This window comes from Zootermopsis nevadensis, unplaced genomic scaffold, assembly GCF_977971745.1.
Source record: "Zootermopsis nevadensis isolate Lab colony 2312 unplaced genomic scaffold, Znev_1.0 Znev_ptg000010l, whole genome shotgun sequence".
Lineage (NCBI taxonomy): Eukaryota > Metazoa > Arthropoda > Insecta > Blattodea > Termopsidae > Zootermopsis > Zootermopsis nevadensis.
The window spans coordinates 17,159,858-17,185,216 of NW_028259142.1; the positions used below are offsets into that span (position 1 = coordinate 17,159,858).

The window sequence follows — 25,359 nt, forward strand, 5'->3', positions numbered from 1 at the left end:
GATTTCATTCTGCAGGTTGGGCCTACCGCTTTCAACCCCAGGCCATAAAAAAGAAGTCAGTTTTTGTCGAGTAGCCATTCATCGATCAAGGCAGGTAACTAACTAACTAGATGGCTTACGGAACCCGAATGTTCATCGCCGAATTAACCAAAGCCCTCCACCGTAATTCAGTCTCCTTCAACTCCTAATTCCGATATAACCCACCTGATATTATCCTCCCATCTATGTCTAGGTCTCCCCAGAGGTCTCTTCCCCTCAGACTTCCCAACCAATACTCGGTGAACACATCTTGCCCCATCCGTGCGTGCCACATGACCCGCCCATCTCATTCTTCTTGACTTAATGACCCTGACAATATTGGGGGAGGAGTACAGATTTTTAAGCTTTGATCAGGGAAGGTAAGGAGATAAATACGGAAAACAAAAACTTTCAATTGATATATCTTCTTTTCCTCATTCCTTTCTTCTTCGCATTCTCTGTCTTCACTTTCTTCAGCTTTTTGCAATTGGTTTATCGACGAGAAATGAGTTCCGAACGGAAATCTTAAAAAAGTACTTAAATAACATAAAACTGCACAATGTACGAGTGTTTATGCAGACACAACACATGCATTAAAACACGCACAGACTCGAAATTCTGTATGGTCCTCGCATCAATACTCGTCTGTCTTGGCTACCAAAAAATGTATGTCTAGCGCATTACAGTGCTTGGTCTATTAGTCAGATATTCTTCTTTCAAAACTTTAGTGTAATTACAATTACGTCTTATTTGTTTTACTGTTTATTATTCAAGATATTTCAACTTACATTCATCATAGTAGAGATCATATTTGATCACTGGATAAACTGCATTCAGAACGTGTCTTCTCTAAGATTTACGGTCGTGTTCTTTAAGCGACACCAATCAATTCCGTGGGCTTTGAAATAGATCCCCGAAGCTCACTGTGACGAAGCATGAAGGCGAAACGAAAGACGCCAAGCACATGGCTGAAGGCGGGTGGGAGAGCTGAGAGCTGTGTCAATGCCATGCCCGGAACGTATGTCCGTCCTGGATGGCTTCCATCCTTTTGTTTCTTTATTATTACCTGACTCCCTCTCCTTCAGTAGACCCCACCATGGAACACGTTTCTCCATCAACTGCTTCATCTTCTTACGAGTATGTGTTGCCGAAGTTGAAATATTCAGGCCATTGTGATCAAACCTGGGGAGTTTATAAGCGGAGCTGCAACGAGTGAATCTCAGCATTCCATCAGATACTACAACACTAGCAACATGAAGCGGCAGGTGAGTGAACTTCTACTAATTATCCATCATCATCTTCACCAATCTTTACTGGCAAGATTCGTAAGATGTCAAGATATTATGTCAAAACCTTTTATCCCCATTCTGCTACTGTTCTCTGTTTAGTCTTGCATAGAGGGCGCTCTGAATGCAAGATGACGTGAGATTTGCATTTGAAGGTATACTATTTTAAACTCAGTGTCTGTTTCAGATTTTTCGAAAAGTGGATTTTTAATTAGGAGAGAAAGATAATGTATGGTTATTTCAATAAACATAGTACATTAAAACAAATACAGAAACCTGAACCCATAATTGGCATTATTAATTTATTTCGTATTCAGAAAAGTCGTATAAAAATGGTGGTGAAGGACTTTTAGCCGAATCATACAAGATCCAATAAAAATCACGAAATTAAGTAACCATTCTTCAAATAATTATTTTAAAAACCTAAAACAAAATTTTGTTGTCAGACTAGAAATTTAAAAATAATTTCTTATTTATAAAATCTATTTTTATGTCTAGATAACGGACGAATGTATTTATAAAATCGTATTCAGTAACAAGCTAAAATTTTTAACAGACCTTTTTTCATAAAGTCCTGTAAAATTTCGTTACTATAAAAATAAAAACAATATTATTTTAAAAATAGTGTCAATATTAATACTAGTCAGCCCAACTAAGTTTCATATCGTGTAAAAAGTTACACGGTTACACATACTTTGCCTTTCTCTTTAAGACACTTCAGATGTATTGAATGTGATCATCGTATCATAATTTAAATATCCTGTCCCCTATATCAACAAATAATTTTAAAGTTTAAGCAATTCTAAGACATGACAAACACTGTCATTTGGATGCATACATTAAGGTTTTATGGTGCATTTGTATCCATTGGCCCATTTATAAACTAAAATATTTTGGCTTCTGAAGTGGTCATATTGAATAAACAATGACTGACCAAGAGAAAGAAGGCTGTATTTGCAGCCAAAAGAAAAGTTTTGTCCGAATTTAAAATCGAAATTTTAATCAGTAAGAACTGTGTATGAAGTGAACTCACGCATAGGAAATCCCAATTGTGTAATACGGCAAAACTGTTCTTAAGGCCAGATAGATATATTGAATATTTGTTGCTAGATAGCTATAATCTTAGTGATTCCGTGCATCCATTATCCATGCAGAACAGCCTTTCTTGAAAAGCTAATCGTCGCTCACCTAGTCTACAAATTCTTCACTTTTATATAACCCCAAGCTTCATTGCGATACTGACAAAAACCTTATCTTGGACCAGACAAATACACTTTATATATCCTATTTCTTTAATATGTCGTCCCTTCAGTGTTACATTGTACGTTCTGACGATGACGTATGGCGTGTGAATATGGCATAGTCTGTTAGAAATTTACCAACTTTTCACAGATGTTATTGCCTCCATTATCAGGGCGACGATAGGGGCAGCAAGCACCTCTGAAACGTAAGACTTGAGGTTCTCACAGCGGTGAGTATGAAGATTTCTGTCTTCTGGGTTATTGCGCTGTGTAGTCTGGTCGATGTTTACCAACGTTTCAGAGGTCATACTGCCTCCGTCATCAGAGTATGAAGATTTCTGTCTCCTGGGTTGTTGCGCTGTGTAGTCTGGTAGATGTTAACCAACGTTTCAGAGGTCATACTGCCTCCGTCATCAGGGCGATGAGTGTGAAGATTTCTGTCTTCTGGGTTATTGCGCTGTGTAGTCTGGTCGATGTTTACCAACGTTTCAGAGGTCATACTGCCTCCGTCATCAGAGTATGAAGATTTCTGTCTCCTGGGTTGTTGCGCTGTGTAGTCTGGTCGATGTTTACCAACGTTTCAGAGGTCATACTGCCTCCGTCATAAGGGCAGTATGACCTCTGAAACGTTGGTTAACATCGACCAGACTACACAGCGCAACAACCCAGAAGACGGAAATCTTCACCTCTGAAACGTTAGTCTTGTTCTACCAGGCTACACAGCGTAACATTCCAAAGACAGACAGCTTCAACAGAAGAAAACGCCGTTTCTTTTAAACAATTCCACTATAATAGGAAAGAATTCCCGTTCCAGAAACATTTCATACTTTTTAAGTCTCCAGACGGAAGTCGACCGTTAAAAATTTCCGATGGCTTCACAGTGTCAGACTAACGTAACAGGCATGAAAACGTCTGTCTTGCATACACATTGCGTCTGCTACCACTGACAAACCTCGTTGGCAACATTTACAAATCATTTGTAAAGGTTCATTGCGTTAGCTTCACTTTGTCGAAACAAATGTCACGCTTCGTTGCGATATCTATCAGAAGACTGTGAGTTGTAATCATGTTCATAATGCATAACGCCTTCTCTGTTTAGTTACAACTGAGAAAATGCCATATCAACACAATATATTTCATCGCTCTCCCCATAACACGACCCCTTCATAAACCGTGTATAAAAATCATCAGCATAATTGGCACGAAGAAGAGTATACGGTTATAGATTTCGACAACAATTCGCGGAAATTTTATGGACCTAATTCACAATAATTCTATAAACAATTACAGGTCTATTTTGACAGACAATCGTCAAGTACTTATGGATCGAGTTTGGCAAAGATTAACCAAATAGCTCTGAATCTATTCTCATAGACAATGTGTAAATAATCACAGGCGTGTTTTGACCAAATACGTCGAATTTTAGGATTTAATTTTAATAAATATTCATCTTGACAAAAAATCTATTTTACAAACAATTACCACACACCAAGGACACACTTCTGCAAAGATTAATGGAAGAGTTAATATGTTTAGATAAAGATCACGCAAAATTTTGTCAATCTATGACGTCGATCACTCACACATCTGATTCTAAAAGAATTCGTCAAATAATTCTGGATCGTATTTTCATATAAATTTCATTCAGTTATAAGTTTGTTTTAAAAGCAAGTCTTGTCAGTTGTGAAGGTATTTTGGCAAAGCGTCGCTAGGCAGTTATGAATAAAATTTCACAAAATTTTGAACATTTACACACTGGTGGCCGAATAGTGGATACGCGTACAGTAGAGACTCAGAATTCATATCTTGGTTTAGGTTACGTCTTCCACAGCCGATATAACTCCAGTACCAAATCGACAATCTATTACCGTCGACTTTCACAAGACTCGGCATGTTACTGACCCTGTGGCGGGAGTGGCGCGTGTTGCATAATCCTCCTGTGTTGCAGAGTTCCACAACAAAGGGTCTGGCACTGGGGGTGACCTTGACAGTCCTGTTGCTGCAACTGGCTTCAAGCCAGGCCGCACCTCATCACACCCACCAGCAGCAGCAGCTTCTTTACTACAACCACGTGACACCCCCACAGCAACGGCAGTCAGCCAACGTGGTCATCTTGCCTGGCAACGGCGCTGGGTAAGTTCCGGCCTTCGGTCACCCTGATGTTGTTCTGGCTTGTAACGCCGTGTGGTCATGCAGGAAGAAACAAAAGTTTCGAAGGAACGTACTGCTTCTACCTTTAAGGCATTTCTCCCGAAACACTGGTATCCTGCCCTGCCGGGAATCCACCCCTGGTAGACCAGCCTGTAGCCAATCATTACAATGTGATACACCGACTGTTGTACAAATTATTGTTGTTAGAATAGCAGCACAACGTCATAAACAGTACAATGACCCACCATTAACAGAAGAGATTTGCGTATTGTTGTAATCAATCACTGCAGCTTATGAAATTTCCTTCTAAATAACGATCGATGTCTTAGACTTGCTCAGACACTTACATAAAACGAGCTTATTTAGGAGCCGCAGTTGATAAGGTACCCTTGGGTGACACTGTCGTGTCAGTACAACTGTCTTAAGTCATAACTGGTCCCTTAACGAAACAGTTCGCAAGTTTCTGTCGGGTAGAGTGCTTGCAAGATCAAAGGGGGTCAGAAGATGCAGTGTCTGATATCTCAATGAGGCAGTCTGGGTGTTGCAGTATCCAACAGTTCGCAGCTGCTGGCGTCCCGCTGCCAGTGGGTGGTCAGTACCTGCTAGTGCAGCCCGGCGCCAACCCAGTCCTCTACGTAACTAGAACTGAGACGGGCGACAAACCTGTTGGCGGTAACGAGGATAAACGTGAAAGTTTTCTTTCGGGGATTTTCAGCAACTTACAAAATTTACCCAGCCTTCTACCTATCCCGGGAATTGGGTCGAGTGAGACAAACAAAACTGACACGCAAGGAACAGAGAAACCTGCTGGCTTCGACAAACCCGATAAGGTAAGCAGTTCCAGCTCCAATTTCCGTTACACGGAACAAATCCATGTATAGAAACAAGCAGCCATTGAACCACGAAAATAACCAAGGGAGCCATGCGGCGCCTTATTTATTCACATGTAGATTTTGACCTTAGCTCTTAAATTCTTGAAACAGCAACGTCTTCGTACCCCAAGCACAAAACTCTGAATAGCGAAAACATTATAGACACGAGCTTCAGAATTTAAGGTTCTTACGTCTGAGGAATAAATTTCGTTTGTTCATGTTACACTGGACCGATATGACAAAAATCACGTACTCCTGGTAACGTCCAGCGTGGACATCAAATTCTAAAACAACTGTAAAAAAACTCTGTACCTAAGACCCAATTTATTATTATCATCCCATATCGTTCTTGGTCTTCCAACAAGATTCCGCATTAAAATTATGTATTAATTTTATTCTGTTGTAATTTAATTCTGTATTAATTTAATTCCTGCCCATCACAGCACATATAAACCTTTTGTATTTACTATTATTAGGCTTATTTTTATGTGCTTGTCTGTAACTGGCAGTTTGTCTTAGTAATTTTTCGGAATTCATTCATCGTAACGTTATCATCACCACTAAAAGTATGTGTACTGCTGATTGTTTTAATCGGATTCTCAGCTTCTCACATCATAAATCAACCTAAAATTCACTCTCGTCTCCGAAAGGCTCGAAGTAAACCAGTTTAACGCCTACTGCTCTTCCCGCAGCCCATAAAAGTGGAGGAAGGACAGACATCCTCATCAGCAGAGAGTTCGGAGAAACAATCGGCATCGCTGGAGAAATTCGACGAGGACGCTCCAAGCTCCAAACCTACCGCCCCTGCTGTTCCCACCTTTATACCTGCCCCTGGCCAAAGATTTGTCGTCGTCGGTCAACCTCAGTTCTTCGGAAATTTCGATGCTCTCAGAAACCACGCCGTACGACAAGAACTGGGCACTAACGGCGCAGTTTCCAGTTTCCTGCTACTAAAGAACCAAGAAGTTATTCCTCTAGCGTCTGCAGCCAACGGAAAGCTTCAAGAAGAGGCTGGAAACTCAGTGGCTCAGGTTCCTGGTGCAAGTGCCCTAGAATTTCAGAAGTTCCTCAGCGTAGCAAAGCAACGGCAGACACAAGACGACGTAGCCAACGTTGCTTTCGCGCCTCTGCGCTACCAGAACGTTGTGTACGTCGCTAGGCAACCACCTCAACAGAACCCTGCTGCCAGCTCAGCAGAAGATTCAGCGTCTATAACAGTAGACGCTCTGAAAATAAAGTCACATGTGAGGAAGGAAGGTGAAGAAGGAGCTGATGACTCAGAAGACATTGAGGCGAATCCTCCAGGTCCATCAGTGGCTCAGGTGACACCTCAGGCAATTGCCTTAGCAGGACCTGGAGGAGTAGCTTCAGCGGCACCAAGAGGCACGGCCGTGGTGGGACCTGGAGGGCTGGCCATGGCGGCTCCCTCTGCAACTGCAGTGGCGGGGCCCTCTGGGGGAGCACCGCCGCCTCCTGGAGCTCACGCATCAGCAGCTCTTAGTTCCCCCGCCGCATACAAGGCGTATCTGTTGGAGCAACAGGCAAAGGGTTCCTACCCTTTTGGTTCCTATCACGTGGCATATAATGCCTAAGCTTGACAAAATTAACAGCAGGTCATTGCTAAAATAGGGAAAAGACCACACAGCAGTATTCTCCAATTTCGTGTGGAGAGAGTGGTTTGAGTTGTATTTCAATGTCTTTGTTGTGTTAACATTTTGTCTAATCGTCCCTCTTCAAAGTAAAGAGTGTTCGGTATATCTGTGGTCCGATCGCCGTAAAGGCAAATCTCCCAAACAGCGCCAATATATTGCTGAAAACCGGATAATCTGCAAACTATGAATTAACTTTGAAGGACATTCTTTATCTATCTTAAAAACTCTTTAATTAAGTATCTAAAATTTTAAAATAATCCACAGCGAATTATGAGATGATACCTTGAAATAACAGTTCAGTTTAGTACGACACGTCTGTCAGTAAAGTGAGTAAATATGTAGAGGACGCTGGGGTTCGATCCCTGACAAGCGTGGGGTTTTTGTCTTCAGCTTTAAGTCCATACCAGTTCCAAGACTCTCCATTGCAAATACGGGCTTAAGCAGGTAACTATGGGGGAAATATTCTGTAGTTTAGTCTTCTATTTACGAAAATAAGTTGGTGGACGCTCGTCCAAAACGTTATTGGAGATTGATGCCTTTCCATGATAGATTTTGTGAATATTACTTTCACAGAAGATGTCAGACCTCATTAGTATTATTAAAATAACAAGATTTCGTAATCGTGCTTAAAAAGGAAGTTTGATCTCAGAAAGCTTGCTGCTAAATTTATCTGTTTCTAAGCAGATGTATGAAGCTTTGGTCTCATAGTGGCCTACAAATAAATTCATTATATTTATAATTAAACCTGTTAAATATTTTTGGTTCTATTTATTGTAATGGCAAAAATATGCCAAATAAATCACGAAGACTGCTTCCAGACATTATTGCATAACCTTCGTTATTAAAACAATAAAATATTTGGTAGTATATTTCATGTGCTCTTTATTTTTAACTTCTTTCCTCAGTTTTATTTTACTTCAATATTCACATACAATTTATTATAGCTGATACCTTATTCCTCAATTATCCAATTTCTTATGTAACCTCGTACAGCTCGCTGAACAGAACAGAGGCTTAAGTAATTCTAAGTGGACTTTGCCTGAATCTTAAAAGTTATTGTGGCTGTAAAATTAAGATTAAATGGTACATAACGACTCCTGTTTATCTAACATCGCATTAAAACTAACTTCAAAATTAATTTCCACTTATTATTATTTCGGGCTGGCAGAAATTATTTTGACAACAACAAACGTGTTTAGAATATATATAACCCAGTGTACCTGTTACGTTATACTGATTGCATGATTTTATTTGAAGACTTTGAATAAAGCACCACATTTTATTAAGGTTATAACTTGGAAATAATTTGTCTTACTTTCCTTAGTTATTACGATGAGCTGCTTTTGAAAAAATGTAAAAATTCGATGTACTACGCATTTCACTGAGCTGATAAGTAACTCCACAGAGTAGAAGTCTTTTTGCAATCCTATCAAGAAATTATCTGCCTTGAAAATAATCCGAAGAATCATTCCTGTGCTCAAAAAAGCCGACACTTGTCAGGTATGGAATAAAACTGAACATGTTTGACAACATTTCGTGTATACCAAAAACCAAATTTGGTCAGACTTCTCCGGGTAGTACAGAAGATAGAACCTACGGACGGACACACAGACCTGCCTATTATGTTCCTTATGTGTAGAGCCTCGTATAAAGTATTCTGTGTCAGGATGACATCGGTTTGTGAAAATCAAAATCGATTTTTTCTCAAACAGATTTAAAGATTAATTTACAGTTGTTAGTAGCAAAAGTTCAGGAACAGTATCATTAGAAACAAGTGAAGATAGAGTTAAGTTTAAATTAAATAGTTTACTTTACATTTCCTGGCCATTCATTCGACTCACGTCACTACCATTTCACTGCAGTTCCATTCATTGCGTTTGTAATAGTTCGTATCATTAATAATTTTATAATAAAATTTATTTTCGAAACTTAATGTTAACACGTGTATATCAGAGCCCTATCTTGCAAATCTAATATCTGGTACAATATCTTTAATGTGAGATTTTCCATAGGAGAAGGCAATCATTGTTTAAATTCTCCCCCTTCCTCCAGGAATTTTAGTTCCTTGAAACAAGCTTGAAAAGAACCGTTCTAACTTCATCATGCGGTAATATACAAGTAGACAACGGTACGTAGTCTCCATTGGTTCATGGCAACAGTAAGTGACGATGTCGAAACAAGAAAAAAGATATGGAAAAGGTTTTTAAAAAGGGTCAACACAAACAGACGCTATAAAAACCAACCTAACAGTGGATTCTCCAGTCTAAGCCAACGGTTATAAACGAACAAACACATGAAATCGTCGTATTCTTTGATTCGCCGCGTGAACACCAGGAGCTGTGAGACATGGACCTTCAGCCCAGATTTATACAGGTGGGGTGCAGCCAGTACTGAAAATCATACAGAATAACAATATAATTCCTTCAGCTCCTGATTTTAATTTAACAACGCTGTATACACTGCATGATTTCTAGTCTTGACTTCGTGCTGTTAAAATTGGTTAACTGGGAAATGTACAATGCATGGGAAAAATTACAAATTTTAAGACAATTTTAGTCGAAAAGCCTCAAAGGACGAGACATGAGCCATGAACTTAGTTTAACTGGACTTTAAAAAGTACAAGGCCTGCTATACCGAGTCCTTAGGATAAAATTGAATAACTTCTATTAATTATAGATTTCTAAGTTAAATAAGTTAAATTTAAGTAAATAGCCATCAAGAATGAACAATGCAAGCGAGCGAAATATAACCCTATAAATCACTCCTACAGTAGCAGCAGTAGTAATAGTAGTAGTAGTAGTAGTAGTAGTCTTTACTTTAATGTGATAACTCAACAGCTACAGAAGCCAATTACAGAGTCAGCACAAAAAATAATAATAATAACACATCTATTCTGGATAAAGTCGTCCTGATATGGTAACAATCATGGCGAAATTTACGAGTATTTTCTTGTTGTTCTCAAATCGAGTTCTAACAAGTAATCTGCTAATAACATCTCGAGGCACAGCGATGACCCAGGCTTATAAGGCAAACATATCCTAACCGGTACGCTGAATATAGCGGCACTCACATGAGTAATGGCTGTACACACTCCTCCTGACTTTGAACCTGAAGCGGTTATTACGAGAGGTAAAAGAAATATTTCCTGTTGTTACTTGCAAGATTTTTTCTGAAATTATAGACCTTGCTGAACGTGATGCTTCTCGTGGCAAACCAATCTATCCCGTTACATAACCTCTAACAAGGCCTTCTCTTCGTAATTTAACATCAATTGCCTACGTCAAAAAATAAACCGGGTGTCTAAATAAGTACCATAAATGACAGGGAAGTTTCAAGAAATCAAACTGATCGCAATGTCCCAGTAAACACAGATCTGACCATTTTTATGGGGGCAATATACATGTCCGTCTGCAGGTTTCATACGAAACAAATTTATGTTACAAAAATTAGCGGTCAGGAGTAAACATAATCAGGTGAATTTAATTTTGATTCCTTCCGCCGAAAGCAGGCGCTACTTTACACGAAACACAAATCAAACTTTAATTAATTTATAAAAACTGCACAATAAAAGTAATGAACACATTACTTGAAATACAGTTCTCAAGAAATTTGGTAAGACCACTGAATAATTAGTGTCAAAAACTAAGAAGCTACTTGACGTAAGGAATTCGACTGAAACAAATAAGGGTAACAAGAAACACACAAAAGTTTGGTTATACAACTTAACACAAGACACAGATGTAGATGGGAGGATAATATTAAAAATAACCCATGAAAATAGGTTTGTATTCGTAAATGGAATTGGACTAGCTCAGGAAAAGTCGAATAGTAGAATATTATGTTGATGATGATGAAGTTACATTTAGTTCTACGACAATTTGTTTTATTGAATACTGTCCTTGCATGAATTGGTGCGCACTTCCTTTCCCGTCCAAATACATCCTAAACACCGAATACTATCGTTCATACTGAAAGGTTACCAAAAACATTAAATGCATACATAGTTGTAACCTACATTTAGAAACAACTCAATAATTTCTAAACAGCTAACGCAAAAATTCTTCTTAAGTTTAAAATTATGGTACTTATTTCTGGAAATTATTATCGGAGCAAATACTGTACTCATCTACCGAATAAACAAATATAAACACAGGAGTCTTGTTTCCAGATGCTGCAGCTACTGGTAGCCGTGGCTCTCTGCGTTCCATCGACAACTGCGCAACATCTGATAGCATTTTTTGTTGTTCAACAGCCTCCTGCAGTAGTGACACTTAACAGGTAACAGTGTTACATCCAGATGTTCAACTTCATGTCGAACATGGGGTCCAGAACTACTTTCAGATTGTAAAGTTGGAATCAAAATATATTTCATAGTAAACATCTTTCTGGCATATTGCGTTATGTAGTCTCGTAAAGTTGGCCAAAGTTCCAGGGGTGCGTACTCTTCATCATGAGAAATCGTCCTGATGGGGGCAGAAAGGTCCTCTGAAACGTCGGTCAATATCTACAAGACTACACGGCGCAACATTCCACAAGGCAGCCATCTTCATACTCGTCGCCCTGAGAAACTGAAATCTCACAGGGAAATGAAATCTAGGGCTCCATAAAAATAGGGAGTTTTCTGATCAACTCAGTAACAATCCAGATTTAAAGAAGGATCTTGAACCATGGAGTTAGTTAATCTTAAAGCATTGATGAAATTTTAATCGAGACTGTGGTTAAGTTTTACATGTAGCTAACACCTGAACCGAATTTCTACACCATCTGTTATTCTTGGCAGCGTTCCGGTGTCCGCCACTCACATTAAGCTAGGCCCACACCCACTGTCAACTGGAGGTGCAGTCGTAGCACCAGGAACGCTTAGCACAGCGGCTCTCATTGGTCCAGTCAACGTAGAGAGCATTGTTCCAGCACCAACTGACATTCAGAATCTACCACATCTGGGTGCACATCAAATAGATCCAGACGCTTCCACTACCGGCGTTCCCATACCAATTCCACTGAAACTGTTCTTTACACGTTTCCCGCCATTTATTGAAACAATCGTTCAAAAAATTCAAAATTATTTTTCTACTTACAATCACGCAGAAAGTGAGAATAATCTAGCTTCGCCACCGTATAATACGCCACTGCAAACAACGACGACGACTACGCCAGCGCCGATGTCTGCAACAATGATTGAGTTGCCCTCCACAACAATTACCTCGCCCCTTCCTCCAAATACAGGATCAGAGCCTGGAAATCGCGACCAAACAGATGATGACACTTCGCCGCCCCCATCCTTCACTGAACCGGAGGACAATAAGTGGTAGGCTACATCCATTGGTGTACAACTCTTTCATATCCAAAAAGCAGGTTTCCAGAGATTCACACATCAAGACTATTATTAACCACCACCATGATTTATATTTTGTGCAGTTAGGTTTAAATTATATATTGATTTAATTTTATTGACAAATACACTTCTAAATTTCACACAATGTTTTAACGTCGTAAATCTTATTTCCAATTCCTTTTGTCAATCTGGTAACTGAGTTTCCACTTAATTGTTTTAAAAATACGTAAAAAAAGTCTCGTAATAACTCAGCTAACAATGACGTAACAGTATGCGTTCTGATGATGTGGAATTTTAGTACTGGAAAAGTAGTCCGTACTAAATGAAAAATAAAGCTCACGATTTCGAAACACTCGAGGACAGAAGTTCTAGAGAAATTCCTAACGTTTGTCCTCATCGCAATGCATATGACATCAAAGTGTAAAGTATTTTGTCTCCGATTACAAAAGAACATCTACAACGTGTTTAACCCATTTGACTTTTTCTTCAAGCAAAAACTTTACCTACAATAAGTAATGGTCACCATATACTGTAAAGACGATCAAATCAAACACAATGATATGGGTGGAACAAATGAGATACGCAAGAGTTTAGTCAAGAAGCCTCAAGAAAAGAAACATTACTTGAAAGTTCAAGATATACGTAGATCGGGGTAATATTAAGAATTATCTTAGAGAAATAATGTGTGATGGTGAAGGCTAGATTGAACTGGTTCAGAATAGAATCCAATGCCTGGCTTTCCTATTCACGACCGTGAACGTATGACAGCCTTAAAATCATGACATTCTTTGACCTGTATTTTAATGTTCTATTACCTTCTTAAAATATTTCTTCGTAACCGTTGCATTTTAAATCAACTCTTCAACCTGCAGTTTTATTACGGATTAAAATCAACGTAGCCTCTTCCAGATCAACGCATTATTATTATTATTTAGTGTTCTGTCTGACGACAGGTCCATATGAACAGGATCCTTCCATCCTTTTCTCGGACTTGGACCTGTTCATATACGTTCTTGGCAGATGATCCAGAAGTGGTTTGCCATTGCCTTCTTCTGTGTGTGAATGGAGTAATTGTTGGGATGCCACGGAGAAACCGGGGAAGCCCCCGGAGGAAAACTCCGTGTTGCCTAGACCACGGCCTTGCCCAACACAAGTTATAAATTCGGGCACCACCGGGAATCGAAACCGAGACCCCAGGATTACAAGGCCAGCGTTCTAACCGCTAGACCACCGTGGCTCGTGATCAACGCATATGTAAGACAAAGACCTCCTATCTCTTCCTCTGCACCTTCTCAGCCTCTGGATTCCAGTGTCTACGAAGTGACACCTCTGCTGTCGTTTAAAAGGGCAACCATTTACTTATTAGAAGCAGAAGTGAGTCGACAAGATTTTCTTTTCAGCGTGTAAGACTTGGGGAAATTGTCTATAGTATTAGAACTGCTATGTTCAGAACGACTTTTGATTACGGTCATTAGAAGTTAGGCAACTTCCATTAAGTTCAAGCGAAGGTCATTCACCGGGAACAGTAAACTATGTTCCAGGGGTGTTAAAAATCAAGTCACGTCAGCAGTTTATAAAAAGTACGCTTGCAACACCGTCGTGGCCTTGTGTCTATCTTTTATCTATTACTTTTGAACAAAATGGCTAAATTTCATTAGACTTGGAATTTACGTATATGAGAAGCCACCTTGCATTTGTACTTTTAAATATTACTCTCAGCAACATTAACATGTATGTACAAACGTCTGAGGCGGGAGTGATATCGCGACATCTATATATTATCTTGAGATTTGGTGGCGAATAGGATTCTTGACTTCAATATCACTGTCATTTTTTCCACACACTTTTGACAATTTAACAAGATTTAGTTAATACTGAACTACATGTTTCGATCAAAAACGGTCTTCATCAGGCTCGTTTAAATTTTACCCAACCTATTCCACACCTTCAACGGAAATAATAGTTTGTTATGTACATTAGATATTTAATTACACCTATGACAAAACAGTGGACAATATTTTTTATAAAATAATTCATTAGTTGTATGTTAAATTCCCTAAAATGGTTACAGCATGGATTCTTGTGGAGTATGTTTCGTCATCATTGAGGTCTTTCAACTCATTTTCAGAGGTGCAGCTTAATACTTGATTTCCTATCCACTGGTACTCAAACTTCAGACAGACGGAGTTAGGTTTTCCTTATCTATTCATTAAGGACGTCCCTAAAGTTAAATCAAAGAATAGTCACTAACATGAGCAATTACTCTTAATCAAGAATATAACACGCAGTTATAGGCTCGACTACAAGAATAAATAACTAATGCCCTTAAACTCACATTAAAATCAGCAAACCTATTTCTCGTAGATTCACGTTGTTCATACTGTTACGTTTTATAATTCGTAATCAATTTCAACTGTAGACATCTAATGAGACGAGAAGTTAATCGTGCATGATGACTAGGTAAGGATTTAGAAGGAATCAGTTTTTTGTCTATCTGGAAGTTTTATATATTCAACAGAAACTTGCCAGTATCGGGATATTCTCTCGGATCCACAGAGCGAAAACAGTGCCAAATTAGGTAGGATTTGAGGTTTTCACGGTAGGGAGAACGAAGATCGCTGTCTTATCTTCTGGGTTGTTGCATCCTGCAGCCTGGTAGGCGTTTATCGCCGTTTAAGAAGTCCTTGCAACCTCCATCATCAGGACGATGATGGGGGGGGGGGGGGGGGGTGGTGGTGGTAGAGAGAGCAAAAACCTCTTAAACAATAGCAAACTTCAACCAGACTACGAAGCACTACAACCTAGAAGACAGTCATCTTGGTGTGGAATTGCATTTAAAAACGAATCCTGGAAACCGAAAATAAAATAATATTTTTAAGGAAAACAGTTTGCATTAAAGTAATATATATTATAGACAGTTTACTTCCGTTCATACACGTATACGTTGATTAGTTATTTAATTGTAATCTTTAAACACATGTTAGTTGAAAATTAATTAGAGCGGGAACCAGTAAAACTTAGTGCTTTAGGTATGTGGGCGTCACATTTTTATCATCTCTCACCTTCAAGCAAGTGCCTCAAAATTATACAAAAGCTAATTATTCAATCACCAACAGAATACAAGAGTCTGATTAAGCAATTTAACTGTGATTAGGTGCTGACTGACATTGGAGGAGACTGATTTGCATCTAGCTGGTCGCAGGTTATTAAGGTGTGTGGTTTATGAACCTCCATGCCAGTTTGATCAGGCTCGGTATACAGAATATACATTGGCTAGAAACAGAAAACCTTTCGTGCATTCCAATTGATCCTGCGACGGCCTGGTTGATACATTGGAAATCTTTTCCGGTGGTTAGAAGTTGTTTCAAGTTTGCAAGCAGTAGCTGGATCCTGTCATAACATCAGCCAAGAATTATTTGCCTGGATGTCGGACACAAAGGTAAGAGGGGTTTGATAAAATCAACGAAAGAAACCTTTGCGTCATCTTTTAGCATTTAAAACTATTTGTAACTTTTGAACATTATAAAGTTTTGTTTCCATGTAAATGCAGTAACGAAAGAAATTTTAATGAAACGAATCCTGGAAGGGGTTATTTGACAGAAGAAACTGCAATTTAATTACAAATTGTCGTACTTCATTCACGATGTCTATTGCGAAAAATTACAAATACGCTGAGCAGAAATGCTGAATACCGCGGTACATGCGATGTCTTGATTTCTTACAGCATAAGAGCGGTCAGTGGTCAGGAAAGCAGTAAAGTAATGCAGTGTGGTAATTAATTTCAGGTCCTTCCGTATCATTAGGACAGTTAGCTGTGGTAAGTGACGGGAGGGAAATGCAGGTTATACATTCTAAGAAATTCTTTATTTAAAAGGACTGCAAAGGGACAGGAAACAACCCGTGATATTTTAGGTTATCACGGCGGCGAGTATGAAGATGACTGTCTTCTGGGATGTTGCTCCATGTAGTCTAGTAGGAGATAACTGACGTTTCTGAGGTACTTGCTATCTGCATCATCAGGACGATTATAACCACCAAAAACCTCTAAAACGTCCGTAAACTCCTACCATACTACACCGCGCAACATCTTTGTATACAGTGATCTTCAAGAAGGAACCCGGCGTTGGCCTTCGGTAAATGCCAAACAGCTTTTTCAGATGCTGTAGGTTACAGAATGGAGTATGACGACATAAGACATAAATGCATGAAGTTGCGGACTTGTAGCATGGGTTGTCTAAACTTGCAGGCGCTGATGCTGGTGGTAATGGCTGCCGCGCTGTACTTGGAGACGTGTGCTGCCCCGCACCTGCTGCTGCCGCAACCTCGACCACATCGGGTGCCCTGGGGCAGCAACCCTACATTCCTGGCTTTGCACAGGTGAAGGCGCCTGCTTCTCTGTGACTGATACAACCGAGCTGAATTGTGCCACTCCTTACTACACAAATAATTGTTGTGTGACTAACGGTGAAATATCCCTGTTGCTGTCCTTTTTACTTCCTTTCTTTCACTTACGGCTTTCAATCTTTATTTACTCGTCTTCCTCCGTTCATTTTCTTCACTTATTTTTTAATTACTTTATAATAAACTTATTCTATCTTTAACTTTTTATCTAGGCTATTAATACGGCAATCCTGGTATTGCAATCAGAAGGTTTAACATTGTCTGTACCAAGTCCCGCCGGCCACTGAGTTAGTTGCATCCACTCACAACCATTCTGTTAGATACATTTTAACATCATCGGACTATTATGAGAATCTTCCCCGCTAGAATTCTATTAATTAGGTATCTTCCCATCAGACCTGAATTCTCAGTCCACGAAAAACTCCTTGATTTTACCACCCTAACAACCGTATGAAACAGTTTCTTTACATAACACTTTGAGCAGTTTAATGTTAATAAACAGGTCTACAGACATGGAAAGTAATTTAATGTTAAATACGTAATTTATCTGTACAGTATTAACTGCAAACGTTCCTTCTATCCCATTAATATGGATGATTGCGTACGTTAGTTTGGAACGCATGAGATCACGCCAAACTTAATAAACCAGTCCAGAATTCGCTTGAAAGGATTACGTGAACCAGTGAAAAGAAGAATATACAAATGCACTCCAGGTGTCGCGTTAAAAAAGGAGAGTTTTATTTAACGACTTCGTCTCTTTAGTGTCTACATGCATGCGACGCTCTTCGTTAATTTCTAAATAGAGTCGATAACCAAACGCTTAACTGAAGATAACTTTCCGGGATGTTGCGTCGTTTTGTCCTGGTAGAAGCCTGCAGCAGCCCTATATAATTTTATGTCGTACAAAAATATGTTTTCAACAGTTTTAATATCTTATTTTTCAGGGAAAACGTATTAACAATATTGCCACGTAATAACGAGGACGTGTACCTCGTACTCAGCACGAAGTCAAATGCGGGAGAAGAAAAGTCTTCTCTGTCTTCCAGCAACATAAATGTATACTACATTACAAACACTGTCGGCGAAGTCAAGTCTGATCTGCAATCTGGTGATGAAGGAATGAAATCAAATATTACAGTGGTAAAGAGCGTACGTCTACCAACTTTGGGAGATGTTATTGAAATAATTCCGTTCCTTCCAATTGAAATTAATGTACCTAATGTCATAGCATATATGACAAGTTTCCTTAACTGGATAATGAACTGGAGACCTCAGGACCAGAGCAATCCCAGAATTTATTTCATGCTAAAAAATCCTCATGGGTACGAAATTTATCCGTTCATTACGAAGCCAACTCTTCCAAAATTTCCTTACGACAACCACCCTTCTTATGGTATTTTAAAAGATCAGTTAGTGTTACCAGTGTACGGTACATCTACTGTTTAACTATTCTCATGCTACGAAAGAAATATCTCAGATACGAACATAAACCGCTTCTTCTCTGAGCAACTTCAGTGTTCGTTCAGAATAAATCCTTCCTTTGCCTCTTTTTTTTAATAAATTATTAAAATTAATACTTATATTGCCATGAACACGCTATACAAACAGTGACGACAGGTTGGCTAAATTAAATTCAGCATTAATAGAGTTGGGCAACGAGTAAAACGGACCAATGCAGACAGTCACTTAAAGTTACAATTAAATGTCGTAGATTAGTGCCAGTTCTGGCATAACGCAAGGTTCTCACGGCGACAAGTGTGAAGATAACTATCTATCTTCTGGTATGTTGCGCCTGTAGTCTGATAGAAACTGGCCGACGTTTCAAAGGTGCTTACTGACTCATCGCCCTGATTATGAAGGCAGTAAGAACCTCTGAAACATCGGTAAATTCCTACCAGACGTCACGGAGCAACATCCCACAAGACAGTCATCTTCTTACACTGTGTTTCCACTTAAACCAATTATTTAAACACAACAAAAAACATTTTTAAAGAATTAAATTCCTAATTCACACCACAAAATGACGTGTTTTAATTTTCGTTGTAACAGTGTAACCAATGAATAATTTTCCACCAATAAATCGGGCGATATTTTTATGTATAAAACAATGCAGCCATCTCGTTTATGCACTTAACCCTTCAACTGCACCTGTGTCTTTTATTTAGCGAAATTTAAAAGTGCCCTATTAAACACTATGCCGTTCAAAAAACATGAAGGTAAAGTTCCACATATTTTAGACGCAGTAAATGGAAGCCACATTTTTCTGGGATCGGAGTTTCTGGTACACATTGGGTACATTTTTGGACAGGCCTAAGAACCGTTCTGAACGTAGTAGCAAAGAGATAAAATTCTGTTATCAAACGTTGTTTTGAGCTATTTGAAACAAGTCCATTCCGTACCTTCCTCAGTTCCGTTTTCACTGTAACTCATATAGCTACCCCCATGTGTGTAATATCTCCTCATACTTATCACGCTTTATTACAATAATAATATTATGTAAAGAACATACATAACAAATAAACCTTCGCTACCATCTTGATAAGATTCTGCCACCTTAATCCTAGAATTTGAATTTAATTGCGGAGAACGCAGGTAAAACGTTGTAATTGTGTATCGTCTAAGAGTATGTTATTTACTTTAATAAAACAATATGACTAACATCAGTCGTTTACTTTTGTATTTAAAAATTAACAGCGCTTAAAATATCAAAATATCAGCTTATCACGAAGAACACAACATCCCGCTACGATGTCAAAATTCTCTCTTTTACCGTTGCATTCAATAGGTTATTAATACGTGATTTTACACCATATGCGGGTGATTCTATTAAACCGAAATTATATGCAAAGTAATACAAAAGTTATTGAAATATTTCTACACCAATTCTGCTACGTACTGTACCATATCTTGTTTTGAGAATAACGGCAAACCAAACAAATTACACTTTATTGAATTGTAATTTAAATTAAAAAGAAGGAACTTGGTAAGCCATAATATCGCATGCCTCGTCGCCAATAGATTTGCCTCAGTGATTACGTTACAAATGACTTCGTGTTAAATAACAGAAAATATAGTTCTATCAGACTTAATGAGCTTGACACATAAATCGATACCTACATAATGAAATTCTATTATCGACCACATTGCTGGAAATTAAATAGAAAGATTACCCGGCAAACATTCAAGAATCCTTGTTGCCATAATAAAATACTGCAAAATGGAAGCAAGTAATTTTTAGTAGCGTATAAATAAAATCCTATGTTTTAAAAAGATTTAACCTGATGTTCTTTTACTTTAGGGACAAATATTTTAATCGCGCTGTAAATCGCAATTATATTTGTGACAACGAAATCATTCAATCGAAAACAAGAATTGAGCTCTGTTACCTTAATTCCTCAATAACGACAAATTATATCCAAATATAAAGACTCTATTCGAAACACAACCAATCCTTTGCAATGTATGTGAGCTATTATTAATTTATTTATAATGCCGCCTAATGTCATGCAAAACGTTATCTCAAAATTCACAAAAATTATAACGTACCTACTATCAAATATCCTACAGTTCAAAGGATGGTAGTAATTGTACACCGACAATTCCCACTTCCCTATGCTCTCACTTTATCGACTCGGATGTCTCGATATACAAGGGCATAACTTGGTAGTTTTTGACTGAGCCTTTCAAATGAGCTGGAACCTGTGCGTCGTGTACAGCTGCTACAGGAATTGCACCAAAAAAAGCAGCTTTATGTGACACCGATGAACCATCTTTGACAGTCACTGCCTCTTTCTTTATGTCACCATATTTCTTGTCTTCTTCCATAGTCCTAACCTGCACATACAAAGGGACAGGATATCTAAAACTATAAAAGAATCCACCAGGTACTTGAGGTGGTGTCACATCACTTGTGACTCCAGAACTCCCTTCCCCAGATTCAACTTCAAGAGTCTTCGCAGCTCTAAGACTGTTCCCAGATGTGTCTGAGGAAATATCTGGGTTATCCACAATAACAGCCTCTCTGCTAGCGTCGTGGACGTGCGTGGGATCGAACAGGTTTTGAGGAAACATATGAAGAAGAGGATATCGTGTCAGTTCTTTCAAATCGTCGGGGGGAACAGTACTGGGATCATCACTTTCGACTACCACTCCTTCGTGATTGTGGACCTCCTCTGAAGGTGCCTGCTGAGGCTTATGGTTGTTGCTGGGATCCGTTTTGTCTGTGTTAGTAACAGCAGCTGCAAGTGCTTGTTGGAATAACTGAAAATGCTGTTTCTTCGCTGCCATCACTTCGGGTGTGTCTTGAACCACTTGGGGCATCTCTGAATATACGCCAGGAAGATTGTTTCCGGCAGCGTGGAAGCCTGTGCCATCGTCCCAGTACTGTACCTGGAAGCAGAGCGAAACTGCAGTTCGGACCGTAAATTCCGCTCCTGTCCTGCAATTTGAATAAGGTTGAGATGCGAGTTTGCTGCGCCCTCGCAAACAACGCAGATTTCATTTCTACAAACCTCTAGTACGCACTTGGATAGGGGAGTAAAGAAATGCATATAAAATGTTGGTAGGGATAAACAGGTAATGTAGTAATTTGGAAATCAAACAAAGAGAAGACAGGTTGTGAAGATAGAGGCTGGTGGAACTTGCCCAGAACAATAACACAGATAAGCGACCGGCGGCTGTTACCTTGACAGCGTTCCCCCATGCGTCCAGATAGCTGTAGGAGCCTCTGACGGTGCCGTCCTCACTTCGAGACTCAATTCGGGCCTGGTCAGGTGTCGTGTAGCCAAAGAGGGCCCGACCCCTGCTGTCCTGCGAGTGGAACTGCGAGGCCTCCCCTTCGGCCACCTCCTCGTTCCCTTGACTCTGTTTCGCGAGGATCTCAGATAACTTTTCATCTCTCATCGCCGTCTTCTCTACAGCCATATAGCGGCTAGGTGTCTGATATGGTGGTATTAACCCCACGTTGTTAGGGGTTAAATAAAACAATTGAAGGGGATACGGAAGTTGGTCGGCCAAGATGGCGGATGCACAACATAGTAAGCTGATCTGTGAGATTGAAATAACGACAAAACAAATTGTAAAATTTGAAATAACGAGACAGAAATAGCAGAACGAAGAGAGAACAGATCTGGAAGGAGAATAATCCGCCCCATTCTACTGAACTATAGAGTTCGCTATGCGAAACTTTTTTAAGTTTTACCAGACTCATTCCGTTCACAGAGTGTTACGGTTTTTATTTCTGAACGACATGAAATATCCAGAGCAGTGAAACGTAGAAGAACATTTGTTATGCAAACTGAAGACATAATTTGTTGTGTAGTGACAAAAGGGACAGCAGGTGTGCAACAGTGACACATAGAAACACCAAGCTGTAAACTCGTTCTAGGGTTGGCAATGGCAGTGACCTCAAGAGATTGAAAGTCAACTTGAAGGTCAAGTGACTAGATATACACATATAGAGAGGGGATAATGTTAACATGTTGTATACCACTCCCAATGTGTCGTACATTTTGAAGATAATGTATAAAAGCGTATTATGTTTTCCTTTCATTCGTAAATCCAGTGGCATCTACTTTAAACTTTAATAACGGTGTAGAAAATATGTTGATGGGGCTGGAAATTATAAAGACCAATGAAGAGAATATATGGGGGGAGTTCAAAGGAAAAGGGATACAACTCTCAACGAATAAGATAAAATAAAAATGGCATTCTCTCTGCCTAAGAACTACTGCATGAATACGTGCAGGGAGTGAAGGGACAACTTCGTATATTTTAATCTCGTCAATACATGGAGGTAATCTACGTATTCACATTACTTCTGTGTAAATTTAATATATTTATTTATCCACTTGTCCCACATTGCGTCCTGGATTATACTCTTGAAAAAAGTCAAGGAGTCTATTAAATTCCAGAGACCAGAACAAATAAAAAAAACTGCTTGACAGCTTTATGACGACAATATGTTTATTGATTACCCGATTATCCAACTGCCTAAGTTACGTAGCACGCAATGGTAGAATGATTTCTGACTCATAACTTTAACTGGGTATGGATAGAATCCGCTGTAGTCTATTTTAAAGTACTATTTCAGAATTTTCTTTTGGGCGATTACGTAAAATCTCGAATAATGCCAGTCTATATAATGATAATGTCTAAAGAAAGTACACGCAGCCTATGATATACGTACGTACACTCTTCGTTCAAATTTGCAAAATAGTCGAGTTGGGTCACTGTTCCTCTCAACTATGATTATAATAATAAGGTACGGCAGATATCTGACTGTCATTCAGTGTAAGTACCACGTCAAAGAAGCTGACGACCCCTCACAGAGGGGAAGCGTAAGTAAAACAGGTTCTATAGAAGAGGTAATTTAATTTTCCAGCAGGTAAATAAATCAATACAAACTACTTCATCATCGGCTTAAATAGTCTCACATAGCCTAATTAACGTATCGCAACATTGATGTGTGGCTAATTTTCTAACTTCAACTGTGACCATGCTTTAATACTGAGCACTGATAAACAGTCAGCGTCCAGCACGTAAAATATTCCTTGGACTGTCTCTGCTTGTCGGACGCACATCGCTCACAGAATTTTTAACCACGGTAATCACCTATAAGCATTAATTATAATACAATGTGGGTTGGCTATTATCATGACAAATAATTTAGAAGTTCGTGTGAAAAATCATCAAAAGAAAGAATGTGATAAAAGTAAAGCAAATAATAAAGAGAACTGAACGCATTGTGTCGTAGAAACGCGAATCACATGTGTGATGTTTCATGGTGTGCTTCTGTGTTGAAGACAGCAATCAACATTTTCCCTTGAAACACTCCGTCAGTCTGCTGCTTCATTTGTATTGGAAATCGCCACGAAAGTTTATTATATATATATATATATATATATATATATATATATATATATAAACATTTCAAATCATTCTGAATATTGAACACGACTGATTTATGGAGTACAGCGCCGTTTAGTCTGGAAGACGTTTACAGACGTTTCAGAAGTGCTTACTGCCTCCAGCATTAGCACTTGCAGCCCTGATGCCGTAGGCAGTAAGCAGTCCTGCAACATCCTAGTAGACAGTCATCTTTAAAAGTTAAATTGACTTAACGTGAAATTTGTGGACTAATAAACACGACTTTCCCACAATGCGTTCAATATATACACTTCAACAAAAGCATAAGAAATTAATGATAGCAGAGTTTCACCTCACACAAACTCACAGGTGTATCTTCACAGCATGGTAAAAATAACTTGGTATGTGCAGGGGCTAGACACAATAAACACAAATGGAAGTCGACATAACCACTGACCAAGTCGATGTATCGGCAACTTTCTACTTACATTCGGGATATATCGAATTTTGATCAAGTTATCTTCTATAGCAAATCTAAAACTTCTTGACGATGGTAATAGGGATTAGCTCTATCTAGTGGGCCCAACTGTGTAGGAACCTGAAGACGGAGATACAGTCCCATCTCCGAAACGTCGTTTTACGTTTTATATTTACTAGACGATGGATAATATCCAAGGAAATTTTTATTCAAACAAGTTATCTTCTATATTGACCGAGACCTTTTGTGGGTTTCCTCAGTCTCTCTAGGTAAACACCAGTACAGTGTTCTGTAATAGTCTACGGCCGCTTCCTTCCACATCCCTCCCCCAATTCATACTCAACTCTATACAAACTCAACAGCTGAAACAGTGTCGTTAACGATTCAAGACCCAGCTAGCCATAAACTCTGCAGATGAAATAGAGTCGCATTCATTCACTGACGGTCTACTTAACGACGCTGTCAGTAGCTCAGAGTATGTAGCGTAGAATTATTAGAATTATAAAATAAATTAAAGGAAGTGGACGTGGCCTAATTGTATGTACTACTGGAGATACTGACGAAAACCATACAAATCCCGTCAGGGTAGTCAGATTCCTATCCCAGATATGAACCCAGGACCCCCGAATACGATGCTAAAAGAACGACGTTAAATAACCTGTAAACTGTAACTTCTGTAGTTAGAACTACGTGAGACAACCCAATCGTAAATCACATATAGACCAATATCTGTATTTTTAAAACCGTAATTGAATATTTCATGCGAGCGATTCCTTCCTCATCCCTTAAATAAAATATTCACTTTCACACTTCCATTAATACTACATAACCTGTGTGGCTGAAAATGCGCTGTTAAGCAAACAAATCAGTATCGGCAGACTTACCACGAGCAAGCAGTTCATGTCGCCTGTTACCATCGGGATGGTTGTACGCAATTAACTATCGAGGTCCAACTCTGTTGGTATGAAGCCGGGACAACAGGATAGGACGCCCTGGAGAGAGAGAGACGCTACCACCACAACCAGCCAACCAACAGACCTTTCTGAAATCTCCGACCA

The 25,359-nt window shown here is 39.1% G+C and overlaps 4 protein-coding genes across 4 annotated transcripts; 3 read left to right on the plus strand and 1 right to left on the minus strand.

Annotated features, from left to right (window-relative positions):
- Positions 1-1,127: 1,127 nt before the first annotated feature.
- On the plus strand, positions 1,128-8,089 carry LOC110837303 (uncharacterized). Its single transcript, XM_022079261.2, has 4 exons — positions 1,128-1,283; positions 4,494-4,678; positions 5,244-5,526; positions 6,261-8,089. The coding sequence occupies exons 1-4, from the start codon at positions 1,272-1,274 to the stop codon at positions 7,158-7,160; spliced, it is 1,380 nt and encodes a 459-aa protein (XP_021934953.1). The 5' UTR covers positions 1,128-1,271; the 3' UTR covers positions 7,161-8,089.
- Positions 8,090-9,254: 1,165 nt separating this feature from the next.
- LOC110837304 (uncharacterized) lies at positions 9,255-12,700 on the plus strand. Its single transcript, XM_022079263.2, has 3 exons — positions 9,255-9,593; positions 11,389-11,498; positions 12,001-12,700. The coding sequence occupies exons 1-3, from the start codon at positions 9,567-9,569 to the stop codon at positions 12,530-12,532; spliced, it is 669 nt and encodes a 222-aa protein (XP_021934955.1). The 5' UTR covers positions 9,255-9,566; the 3' UTR covers positions 12,533-12,700.
- A 2,932-nt stretch (positions 12,701-15,632) lies between these two features.
- On the plus strand, positions 15,633-19,619 carry LOC110837302 (uncharacterized). Its single transcript, XM_022079260.2, has 3 exons — positions 15,633-15,994; positions 16,802-16,932; positions 17,901-19,619. The coding sequence occupies exons 1-3, from the start codon at positions 15,980-15,982 to the stop codon at positions 18,400-18,402; spliced, it is 648 nt and encodes a 215-aa protein (XP_021934952.1). The 5' UTR covers positions 15,633-15,979; the 3' UTR covers positions 18,403-19,619.
- LOC110837277 (uncharacterized) lies at positions 19,612-25,359 on the minus strand. The gene is made up of 3 exons (XM_087346632.1): positions 25,186-25,359; positions 21,640-22,002; positions 19,612-21,345 (listed from the first exon to the last, which is right to left on the minus strand). Exons 1-3 carry the CDS (start codon positions 25,216-25,218, stop codon positions 20,575-20,577), a joined length of 1,167 nt encoding a protein of 388 aa, XP_087202758.1. The 5' UTR covers positions 25,219-25,359; the 3' UTR covers positions 19,612-20,574.